This window comes from Salmo salar, chromosome ssa18 (assembly GCF_905237065.1).
Source record: "Salmo salar chromosome ssa18, Ssal_v3.1, whole genome shotgun sequence".
NCBI classification, from domain to species: domain Eukaryota; kingdom Metazoa; phylum Chordata; class Actinopteri; order Salmoniformes; family Salmonidae; genus Salmo; species Salmo salar.
The window spans coordinates 59900962-59914301 of NC_059459.1; the positions used below are offsets into that span (position 1 = coordinate 59900962).

The window sequence follows — 13340 nt, forward strand, 5'->3', positions numbered from 1 at the left end:
TCTAAAACGCTAATCTGGTTTTGAAATGTGATTCCATAATCAAAGGATTTCCAGGTCGCCGTACTGCAACTTTAGTCCACATGGTGGCTCACTTTCAAAATAAAACAATTGTAGAATTTTGAATTCTCTGATTTTCAATGCTGCTAATGCTTATGCTAAGGAGTATGGAAATCAATGATGAATCCAGATAATAATGAAAGATGTAGGGAAATGCATAAGATGTTATAGAATGAAATTGAGAGATGTGTTTTTTTCTCACCAGCTTGCTCTCACAGCTTCAATGTCACTCACTAAGTTTTGTGCCAAACATATTCCAAATATCTGTAAAAGAAAGAAAATAGATTATGAATGTGATGTCTGTTGTACTTAAATGTTTTCCTTAACATTTAACCAGTCCTGACTGAGTCACATGCAAGCTGCTCTACTCTAAATTTCTGCTCTTCTACAATACTTATAACGTCCCGGATTTATTTGGGATTGGCAGTTGTAATGCAATGTGTTCAATCTCCGCAAGATACTAATATGATGGACACAAGCCATATCAGTCATGTGTAGTGTGTCTAAACATCACTATATGCTGCTGAGACAAGATAATGTTCTGAATCAGAGAGTTGCTTGATCTGTTTCTAGGCTGAAAGTAGTCAAAGAAACATTTCTCTTACCTGTAACAGTGCAACTCCTATGAAGATCCCAGCCACCACTGTCAGGTTGTCCTGTAGCCACTTCTCAAACTGTGGCACGCAGCCTTTCACATGGATGTAGGTCTTCTGCTCTGCGTCCTAGAACAATGACACGTTTATTACAGGGAGGCTTCTTTTTGTACCCCTTTTTCTCGCCAATTTCGTGCTATCCAATTGGTAGTTACAGTCTTGTCTCATTGCTGCAACTCCCGTACGGACTCGGGAGTGGCGAAGGTCGAGAGCCGTGCGTCCTCCGAAACACAACCCAACTAAGCCGCACTGCTTCTTGACACAATGCCCACTTAACCCGGAAGCCAGCCGCACCAATGTGTCGGAGGAAACACTGTACACCTGGCGACCGTGTCAGCGTGCACTGCGCCCGGCCCGCCACAGGAGTCGCTAGTGCGCGATGGGACAAGGACATCCCTGCCGGCCAAACCCTCCCCTAACCCGGACGACGCTGGGCCAATTGTGCACCGCCTCATGGGTCTCCCGTACAGGGAGCTTCTTAGCCTCCAAATGGTATGAAAACCAAAGCATATGCCTTCATTACACAACCATCGTATTATATAGCCCTTCGTTATATAACTTGACATATTCTCAGTAATGTCTCTTACGTCATAATAATAGAGGCTACTATATTAGGGAAACGAGAGGACAAATGTAAGAGAAGGAAGGCGGTAGAGAGGGAAAGAGGAGAGAAATGGAACGGCACTCACCGTTTTGGCTCGTACGTCATAGCCACACTGGGTGTTTATCACATCCTCCTAACGAAAAGAAATACAAGTGTTATCAAAAAGAGAAGTCAACTGCCAATACCCCCCGACCTCCATTGCTAATACTACTGACATCCATGACCATTTCCTGTTTGTGTGTCAATTCATGTTTGAGTTTCTGACCAATAATATGAGCATGTTAGCATTAATGTCAGTCTGAGAAATGGGTTTTGCTGTCTCATAGATCCGTTTAAAAAATATATATAACTAGGCAAGTCAGTTGAGAACTAATTGTTATTTACAATGATGGCCTACCCCGGCCAAACCCGGCCAACGCTGGGCCAATTGTGTGCCGCCCTATGGGACTCCCAATCACGGCCGGTTGTGATACAGCCTGGAATCAAACCAGGGTCTGTAGTGACAGGCACTGTGATGCAGTGCCTTAGACCGCTGCGCCACTCGGGAGCCACTTGGGACTAACCAGAAGCAAAATCCTTTTCAATGAACTACCCCTTTAACTGTAAAAGTGTGACACATTCTTTAGAGAGTAAGGAAACACAATTTCCACTACATCTTGTAGGATTCATTGTTCAAAAGTGCCCCAATGATGAAAGAAGTTACTGTATTAGTACTGATTTTCCAGATACCATTATGAAAATAATTTAGCCCTTGTTCCTCTTGTCACCGGCAGTCCCATGTAACTGATGTTTTCTGCATGTGTGGAGGCCATTGTTACAATGTTCTATCCCTCCCTTTGTCGCCAGGACTTTTGTTCCCTCCCTCTTTGTTAATGTCTTTTCTCTTCTGTCACGTTCTACCTCTCCTATGTCCTTATGTCACAGTATCTATTCTTCAGTCAAACCCTTTTGTTGCTCACTTTTCTTGTCATTCTCTCTGACTCAATATGTCTTACTTTCTTGCTACCTCCCTCTACTCCAATTGAGGCACTCTTATGAAAACAGCTTAGGGCTGTGTTCCAAATAGGAGACTTACTCACTTTCCTCCGTCCTTGACGACTCCCACTCACATATCTGAGGAGACTGGCTCAGTGTACTAAATACCGCTAAAAGAAGAGCCATAGAAACAGTATATCGATAAGTCTAGCTAAAAGGAGTTTCCACCATATTGTTTTTTTACCCCTCCAGTCTTTCCAGATCTGCAACAGCAAGCCAAGGACGAAGGGGAAGGGAGTTGGTTTTCAGTTTGGAATCCACGCTTGATTACCGAACTCCATGACCCACGTATCTGACCAACCCTACCTAGCCCCTGTGAAACTTTCTTACCGCAGGATCCTTGGTGCAGCAGGAGAAGGGGACGCCACATTTCTCCCGACTGGGGTTGGTGTCCGTGCAGTTGAAGTAAATGTTGAGGTTCCAGTCGTCCGCTCCGAATGCGCCGCAACACTCCCACTGACAAGAAGCAACAGAGAAGAGAACATCAACAGCACATCCACGTTTCTTCCTTTAATTTAAAATGTTTTTCACTTTAAATACCCAGGAAGTTCCACTACCTCACAACACATGCACACACTGGTGATACACGCGTTGACTCATAACCCACAGTCCACGAGATTATATAATAAAGTCCTGTATTTTGCTCTGGATAGGAGCGTCTGATCGATGACTAAATATGTCCAAAAAATATCTGGACACTGACTAAGTTTATGACCTCTCACATAGCCTAATATAATATTAACTCCTGCAGAATGAAGTATCTCTTGCAGTAAAATGATACACCAAAATGTACATTGACTCAGGAACAGGAGTGGAGAAATTATGATTAATTTATTTCAGCATCTGAGAATGAATGTGCGGTTATGGATCATCTGTAAAGGTGGCGAGGCTATCTTTATCAGCATCATAAAAGCTGATAGTATTTCAACCACATAAAATATGCATCCAAACCGAACTGAAATCTTAGAGTTTTAACAGCTTTTAAATTGTGTTATTGCATTTTCTCCCCGGTCCCTAAACATCTTTGTTGCATGAGAGAAGCATAGCTGAAAGAGAGAACCAATTTTCATTCTATCAATTTATGACATTCTGGTGAGCAAGGATTTATTTAGTCTTCTAGTGCAACAAGTAATGACAGAAGCTGCATGTATTTAATTATAGACAAGTTGCCTAACAAATACCCTACCAAAATTTTGGAAATTCTAAAGCACAAATATAGGCCTATCTACGAAGGCCTGTCAAAAAATCTTTCTGCCATCTTACTGTACAGCGCATTTTCTATATTTGTGGGTTAGGGTCGGGCCTCAGATTTTCACATATAGTCAGGCAGTTGCAGATGGGTTGTTAGCAGTTGCGTGCGGATGAACAAAGAGCTGACCCACACACCATACGCACACACACACACACACACACACACACACACACACACACACACACACACACACACACACACACAACACACCCCCTACTGCAGCATAGCAGTGCTATCATATGGTGAAACAAAGAGTCCAATGTTTAGAGGGAATGACTTTGTAGTGAATTCCTCTCTCATCTCACACCATCAGTGTGGGTGGTGTGTGACTGACAGAGATTGTGGAAGGCTGAAAACAGGGCACATATTTACAGCGTCTCAGAGCAGGATGCTGATCCAGGATCAGTTTTGCCTTTCAGATCCTAATGAATAAGAAGGGGGGTGAACTGATCCTAGATCAGCACTCCTACTATAAGACGCTCTGTGAATAGAGGCCCAGATGGAATACGACAAGCGCTTCTGCCAACCAGTTGGCTACACGAACAAAGGTCTGCCACTGAATAGAGAAACTGAGACGAAGACCAATCCAGAGAGGAGATTCTACACAAGGCCCTTGTGAATTCAATAAATATGTTGGCTAAAGCATATCAATTCATTTCTGATAACAATATAAGGAACCTGAGTGAGGATTTTAAGACACATTATTGAGTGAAGCAAAACGAATGAATCATATATTATATCATATTTAATGTTTAATTACCGAACCACTGTATTGCATTGAAAGTAATTCAGCATAACTCATTTTAATATGGTAATAGCTTTAGCACCTCATCATTGTATGATATGATTAGCAGTCCAATAAGCGAAAGTGGTTTAACGAGTGCAGAGGTAAATTGCATTGAACACTTTCATTAGCCATCAACTGCTTTGCTCCCTTCCATCTTTCTCGCCGTCTCATTTTAATGTTAGTCTTTATAAAGGCAATTCCATAAAATACAGTTTAAAAACAGATAATTATTTTGCGTTAATTTAGGTCCTAGGCCCTTAGGACTACGATTTGTGTACATTTGAGTTATTTAGCAGACGCTCTTATCCAGAGCGACTTACATCTCCATTAGGCTACCTGCCGTCTAAAGAAGAATCACAATCACCTTTAATCGCAAAGTACATTTGCATGTACCAGGAATGTGACCTGGTGAAATGGTGTTGCCACAATAAAACAGAATACACAATAGACAGAATCTACACAATAAACGTAATATACAGACAGATGATACACAGAATCTACACAATCAATTGAATATACAGACAGACGATACACAGAATTTACACAATCAACTGAATATACAGACAGACGATACACAGAATTTACACAATCAACTGAATATACAGACAGACGATACACAGAATCTACACAATCAACTGAATATACAGACAGACGATACACAGAATCTACACAATCAACTGAATATACAGACAGACGATACACAGAATCTACACAATCAACTGAATATACAGACAGACGATACACAGAATATACACAATCAACTGAATATACAGACAGACGATACACAGAATCTACACAATCAACTGAATATACAGACAGACGATACACAGAATATACACAATCAACTGAATATACAGACAGACGATACACAGAATATATACAATAAATGGAATATACAGACAGATGATACACAATAAACTGAATATACAGACAGACAATACACAATAAATGGAATATACAGACAGACGACACAGAATATACACAATAAACTGAATATACAGACGGATGATACACAGAATATACAGACAGAATGTTATTGAAGACATACATATGTATATACCCTTTACACACAGAGCAATAAAACATTTTCCAAACAAATTTAAAACAGGTCTGAACAAATGTAGAGACCAACTAACTATGTGTCACGTCCTGACCATAGTAAAATGTTATTTTCTATGGTAGAGTAGGACAGGGCGTGACAGGGGGTGTTTTGTGTTTTTCTATGTTTTGTAGTTCTATGTTTAGTTCTAGTTTTTTATTTCTATGTTGTTGTTTTTTGGGATGATCTCCAATTAGAGGCAGCTGGTCCTCGTTGTCTCTAATTGGAGATCATACTTAAGTAGGTTTTTTTCCCACCTGTGTTTGTGGGTAGTTTTCTGTTTAGTCTATGTACCTGACAGAACTGTGCGCTTTCGTTTTCTGTTTGTTATTTTGTCTTTAGTGTTTTTGAGTTAAAATACATTTCATCATGAGCACTCAACACGCTGCGCTTTGGTCCCCTCTCTACGATAGCCGTTACACTATGATACATATGTACAACAATAGTAATCTTTCACAAAACCTAAGTACAGCAATGGTACAGTAGTAACTGCAGTTTCACAGCAATCAAATTAGTTAATTAATTACATTCAAGGGAGAGGCAAATACCAGTAGACACTGGGGCCCTCAAGAATCTGGGTAGTCAGCCCCAGTGAAAATCCTCACATGACCTCTCTCACAATATCTGCTCTAAGTAGCTCATCTGTGATTCTTGCCCCATGTATCTCCAGTGTATTACAAAAGAGTTGCAGTCCTCTTTTATCCAGTAAGAGCACTGATCCACTGGCTTGTAACATCTCCAACCAATAACAGTTCACTGTACGCCCTTGGGCTCCATAAAGTACTCTGATCGCCTCCTGTGTCAGCAGTCTGATCCACCTTTAATATCTTGCGGTGGCTTCAGTGTCCCTTGAGGGCATCTGTACTGATGTATGACATGCGCAGATTGAGTTAAGTAAACATGTTGAATCTGATCACCGTTGTTGTGACTCCTAATATTAAAATAATACTAGTGTCTATCTTTCACCGTGAAGCTCTTTATGATGAGACCTTTTTCCAAAAGCTTTTACACCGAGAGATGTTACAAGTACAGTTTTCTCTAGCAAATCTGGCCAAAATAACCTGCAGGAACATAATTGATGGAAATCAGTGCTGTCTGCAGGTTTTCACAGCTCAGGACGAGGCTTGCCAAACTTGATGCAGTCTCCTCCACCAGAGTACCCACTCCGACTGCTTCACAAAAAGGGTCTTGAGCAGCCATGCCACTTGCTTATCAAATAGATCGTTCATGACCACATTGAAATTAGTGAGACTCCAGAAGAGCGGACCAAAGATGTACCACTTCATGTTGGGGACCAGAATTAATCTTTAAAAAAATTACAATTGGGAGATTTCCGTGACGAGCACAGTATTTCAAATCCTCTATCCAGCAAGTCAAGCACCTTTACACACTTATGTAAGGCATGCTGCAGTATTTTTACCTCTTTGCAATTGAGACTAAGGCTCTTAATTTGTTTACAATTGTCAAAGCAATATTATAACGGCCATGAGAATTCTTTGTGGAAGCTACCAACCTTTATACTTATATGATTTTTAATCGCGTCTCCAACAAACATTTTATCATGCTGCTCATAGAGACATTTGAACAGAAATCCAATATGATAGACTAAGTGTTGGCAACCATCTTTTAACCAGTTTAGTAACTGTGAATCGGCTGGCAAGGCAAGGTTTAACTCCTTCAGGAAGTACCTTGTTTTTCTGTTAAACAGGCCAGAGAGAAAAGGCAAAACAGTCTCTTTTAAAGAGCTAGAAGAAAAACCTAGCTTCATTTGGTCAGCTGTGCATAGAATCTGAGAGAGATTAGAGGTGAGCTACTACTTCCCAATAGCAATCCTTCTCTTTGGCTCTTGTCATGACTGTCCACGAGAATCCAAAATAGGTCAGATAAGGTTTGCAATGAAACTTCAATCAGACCCACTCTCACCCATAGAGGGGGAAGGAAAGAACTAGTGGGGATTAACAACTCACGCCCTGTTGTAAATCAAGGGAGAAGATTCAGGCCTGCGCTCTCTGGATTCAAAGGAACATTCTTTGTCTCAACAGACTTTTTACCGCTGAAACTCTAACACGTTCAAAGCGAATATTGGAACAATATTTCTAACGTAGAACGGGGGAATATCAGAGGCGATCTATAGAACACTGTCATTTTGTTTGTTATTTTAGGATGTCATTAAAAATGTTAAAGGAAATACTGTAACTTGGAAAGTATACCCACTACATATATGAAGTTTCCATACTATGCGTTGTGCATGTAATATGAAAAATTATGAAAGTGCTTTTTGTTAAGAGAGGGATGTGATTTGAGAAGCTATAAGAGATAATTGGTTTCCATTAACTTTGCACACTCAGTAGTCACCGCCCCGTAGTGAGGTCAGGGAGCGTGCCTGCCGGAACCACCCCTTTCGAGCAAAATGTATAAATGATTGGACCAGAAAAGCGTGAAGCTGCAGCTGCATGTTTAAAATGGTTTGAACTTTGAATCTCAACACGAGGTGGAGAAGATAAACTCACCTCCTGGACAATCACTGGTATGGCTGATTAGCTGTCCTAAGTAAAGTATCTTCAAAAGCGAAATAAGGACCATCCTGTTACTCTGCTCAAACCATTGTGTTACGCGACTCTCATCACCCCACTGGAGAACCATCGATACGGCTGGCTAGCCTATCTTCAAGAGCGAATGGAAGGAAAATCAACTCTGTAGTTCTGTTCAGGACTACACGACAAGTAACCGGATACCGGACAACTAGGAAGAAGGACAACAGTAGAAGACTTGTTGGAACCATTTTGGAAAATCAGAGCCTTACAAGGGTGCCCTGTTCACCGAGAGACCCCCGGCAAACCCAGGCATTTCACATAAATACATTCATGATTTGTTACTCACAGCGGGTGGCAGTTCTTGTGCAAAGTATATGGTTACTGTGGCGAGAGTAGTTTCTGAATGTACCAATGTTAAGTGTCCCTCTCCATCTCTTCTTTAACAAGCAGCCAGTTTGTTGTCATTCCGCTAGGGACATGTTTTCGGCATATTAAGTCTCCAGTCAATAACTGGTGCAGAGTGTGTATGTTTATCCTGTGTTCCATGTAATTAGCTAGTAAATAAATAATTAAACCAATTTGTGTAGTACTGAATCATAAGTAAGGCTAGGGTTTTTGCAGATGCAAGGAGGTTACGACTGTTCCGAATTATATGATACGAGGTTATGATTAATATGTTTATAGATTTGATAGGTAAAGACCTTTTAGAGTTTAATTCAGGAGATGGTAACTCTTTAAAGAACTGCTCTCGTGGTGCCCCAGATCCTAATGAGTTAATACATGATTCATTTAAAATCAGGTCTTCAGATTAATGGTAAAGTCAAGTCACGACACTCTTCTTCATCACAGAGAACATACACTGACTGTACAAAACATTAGGAACACCTGCTCTTTCCATGACAGACTGACCAGGTGAAAACTATAATCCCTTATTGATGTCCCCTGTTAAATCCACTTCAATCAGTGTAGATGAAGGGTAGGAGAGGTTAAAGAAGGATTTTTAGGCCTTGAGAAAATTGAGACATGGATTGTGTATGTGTGCCATTCAGAGGGTGAATTGGCAAGACAAAAGTTTTAAGTGCCTTTGAACGGGGTATGGTAGTAGGTGCCAGGCGCACCGGTTTGAGTGTGTCAAGAACTGCAACGCTGCTGGGTTTTTTACACCCAACAGTTCCTCGTGTGTATCAAGAATGATCCACCCCCCAAAGGACATCCAGGCAACTTGACACAACTGTGGGAAGCATTGGAGTCAACATGGGCCAGCAGCATCCCTGTGGAAGGCTTGACACCTTGTAGAGTCCATGCACTGACAAATTGAGGCTGTTCTGAGGGCAAAAGGGGGTGCAACTCAATATTAGGAAGGTGTTCCTAATGTTTTGTAAGCTCAGTGTACAATATTGCTGCGAATAACTCTTGGAGAATGTGGTGAGCGAAGCTGTAAACTGTTTGGCAGTGGGTTGTCTTCTTCAATAAGACCTTATTCAAAAACAGTGATGGCACTTGGGAGATCACAGAAAACTCTTGAATCACATCTTGTTCTTTAAACAGAACTTGTTTTTTCTGTATTCTTCTTCTTACTAAATTGCCAAGACATTGAAGGATGTTTCGGGCAGGAGCATCTGATTCTTGACCATGAAGTATTAGTAAAATGTGTCCAAAGCATGATGTACTGTACATCTGTGCCTTTCTCAGAACAGTTCAGTGGAACAGTGGAAACAAACCAGCACATAACTGGACTGAAACATGTTGTGAACACGTTTTAATTTCCTTTCCCATACATCACAGTTTGTGTTTGTTGCTAGTCATTGTCAAAGCAATTCTGAACGTATTCCTCAACTCCCTCCTGTGAACATCCAAGAATCTCTATATAGCATTTATCTTTAAGGAGTGTCTTCGGAATGTCTAAAGCTCCTGGTCTGCTAGCGATGAGTAGAAATTATTTGGGTAAGATGTTTTTACTCAAAAGGTCCCCAGGAATATCTTCCAGGGATCTTTTCTGGTTTGGGTCATTGCTGGAAATTGCTGCAACACAGAAAGAAACCTTCAACTCATCAAAACCTTTCAGGCTGAAGATGATCTTCTCTGGATGGGAGCGAATGTGTGGAATAACTGGCTTCAAGTCTGGGTTGCAGTTCAGTATAACATCAGTCAGACTCAGGTCACAATGAATGAGATTTACCTGCTAGCACATTCAGAGAAAGACATTCAATAACGGTCTGAAAAGAGTCGTCTGGATGCCCAACCCAACATGATTTTCTGAGTGCTTGGCCTTGTAATAGAAGAGTTCTTCTCTCTTCTCCATATTGATCAGGTTCAAACAGTCTCTCTATGCTGGTGTTCTGACTGTCCATGGTCCTCAGGACATTCTGCAAGGCAGCCCCGCGCAAGCTTTTCTCCTGCACTCTCTCCCACTCGTTTCTGTGTTTCTGGACCATTGAGCACTTTGTGTATCATTTCTCCAGTAGCAACGTCTCTCAAATGTGGAAGTGATATTCTTGCACTGTAGAAATTCTCAGACTTCATCTGTTCCAGGTAATCATCCCTGAGCGGGTCTGGGTTTTTCTCCATGATAAGCCAAGGATATTTCTCCTTTAGAATCCCGTAGAAAGCCTCCTTCTGGGTTGGAGTGGACAGGGCAGAGTATAGCTCCAACATTTGATCCTGGCTGGTTTTGGCCTACTGGATCTTAGAGTAGACCTTTTAATGGATCCAATTCTGTGAGACCAGGGCATCTGCGATGAGGTCTGCCCTGTGCTTTTCTACAAACTGGACTTCACTAGTGTTGGACCTTTTGATCTGGCCTTCTAAATCATCGTCTTTATGTGAGTGGTCATACAAGAGTATATCTAGTCATAATCAGCAACAAGTACACTGCCAACAAACAAACTTTGTGTCCATAGAGAATATTGTTTCAGCTCTTACTCTAAAAGGGCATTATCTTAATTTTCACAATTTCACAGTATTATTCCAAACTCATAGTGTGGAAATATACAGTGCCTTCAGAAAGTATTCACACCTCTTGACTTTTTCCACATTTCGTTGTGTTACAGCCTGAATTTAAAATTGATTAAATTAAGATTTTGTGTCACTGGCCTACGCACAATACCCTATAATGTCAAAGTGGAATAATGTTTTTAGACATCTTTACAAATTCATAAAAAATGAAAAGCTGAAATGTCTTGAGTCAATAAGTATTCAATACCTTTGTTATGGCAAGCCTAAATAAGTTCAGGAGTAAACATTTGCTTAACAAGTCATATTATAAGTTGCATGGACTCACTCTGTGTGCAATAATAACAGTGTTTAACATGATTTTTTATGACTTCCTCATCTCTGTACCTCACACATACAATTATCTGTAAGGTCCTTCAGCCGAGCAGTGAACTTCAAACACAGATTCAACAACAAAGACCAGGGAGGTTCTTCTAATGCCTCGCAAAGAAGGGCACCTATTGGTAGATGGGTAATAAAAGAGCAGACATTGAATATCCCTTTGAGCATGGTGAAGTTATTAATTACACTTTGGATGGTGTATCAATACACCCAGTCACTACGAAGATACAGGCATCCTTCCTAACTCAGTTGCCAGAGAGGAAGGAAACCGCTCAGGGATTTCACCATGAGGTCAATGGTGACATTAAAACAGTTACAGAGTTTAATGGCTGTGATAGGAGAAAACTGAGGATGGATCAACAACATTGTAGTTACTCCACAATACTAACCTAAATGACAGAGTGAAAAGAAGGAAGCCTGTACAGAATGCAAATATTCCAAAACATATTTTTCATACTTTTTAAAAAATGTTCAAATTTCTCTTCCACTTTACATTACATTACAGAGTATTTTACATTACAGAGTATTTTGTGTAGATCGTTGACAAAAAAAAGGACAATTAATCCCACCTTGAATACGTTCTGAAGGCACTGTATATAAAACACTGGAAAAATCACATTTTTGACTGCAAACATATTGTGCTGGGTGGTATGTACTCCACAGCAGATTTCAAATTTACCCGATTCCTGGATTGGGAGGAATATTGAAGATACTATGGGAGATTCTCACGTCGTGGATAAAAATATCCTTTTCACAAAAATTGTTAAGAGCACTACACATCCGACGAGAATCGTAGGCCACCCTGCATCCCCTAGTTGCTATAGAAACATGGTATACGTTGCCAAGGCATTGGGAAGTATGAGTGGGGCAACCAGGCTCTATCTCTCTCTCACACGCCAACACACACATGCTCCTACGCCCGCACCTTACAAGACCATCTCTTCACCTTACTCAAACCAGAGCTTCTCTTCTGTAATAACTACATTTTCACATACACACACACTGATCTTCAAACACTTACATATTCCTGTGTGAAGTCTATGAGGTTCTGGAGGTCGATGTCGTCGCGGTACGCCCGGATGTTATTGTTGATGAAGAAGTTGAGCTGGTCCTTGATCCAGTCCTTAAAGACAAAGGCCAACACTCCAGCCGTCAGCTCCAGGAAGAAGATGATCCCCAGGAATACAGAGAACTGGAACACAGGAACAGGGGGATAAACAGAGTCATAAAGAGAGGGGGACAGAGAGGAGGAAAGAGAGGGATAAAAAGAGTGGGAAAGAGAGGGATAAAGAGAGGGGGAAAGAGGGATAACGAGAGGGGGAAAGAGAGGGATAAAGAGGGAAAGAGAGGGATAAAGGGTAACAAGCATACACAAAGCTAGGATTTAGTACTGAAGATTTGGTCCTGTGTTTCTCATTCCATTCCTGGGGAATCAACCTCCAGGCAGTGCACATATTTGTTTTAGCCCAGCACTAACACACCTGACTAATCAACAACGCAAAAGTGTTCTGTAATAACTGATGTGCGAGATGGTACATGGTGGGCTGGTTTTCCAGCCCCAGAAAAAGGCTACACATCATGGACTAAACATGTGGGACATAGCCGCGGGAAGTACAGGCGCTGAGTCTGGGGAAGGTGTGGGAGTTCAAGAGGGAGCCAATCATCTATATAACATATACATAAATGATGTACATACACACACATAGAAATGTGTATGTCTATGGGAGCCAACTGGGAGTGAGAGAGTTGTGGACGTACAAACTTGAGCAGTAAGGTGTTTTCCCTCAGCGCTCCGATGCAGCCGGCGAAGCCCAGGATAAACATGACCCCTCCCGTCACCAGGAAGAGCCAGACAGGGTCAAAGCCCCCCAGGTCTGTGATGGACGAGATGTTGGAGAGAACACCCTGGAGGGAAAGAAAGAAAGAAAGAAAGAAAGAAAGAAAGAAAGAAAGAAAGAAAGAAAGAAAGAAAGAGAGAGAGAGAGA

At 41.2% G+C, this 13340-nt stretch overlaps 1 protein-coding gene across 2 annotated transcripts in view; it reads right to left on the bottom strand.

Moving 5' to 3' along the window:
* The window catches only part of tspan5a (tetraspanin 5a), a 31244-nt gene that overhangs the window by 5069 nt on the left and 12835 nt on the right, over positions 1–13340 (bottom strand). For both annotated transcript variants that reach the window (XM_014155800.2, XM_014155798.2), the window contains exons 3-8: positions 13113–13259; positions 12376–12546; positions 2680–2805; positions 1400–1447; positions 663–779; positions 260–321 (exon numbers count right to left, since the gene is read on the bottom strand). In XM_014155800.2, coding sequence (XP_014011275.1) covers positions 260–321; positions 663–779; positions 1400–1447; positions 2680–2805; positions 12376–12546; positions 13113–13259 — 671 coding nt within the window. The remainder of the gene's footprint in view (positions 1–259; positions 322–662; positions 780–1399; positions 1448–2679; positions 2806–12375; positions 12547–13112; positions 13260–13340) is intronic.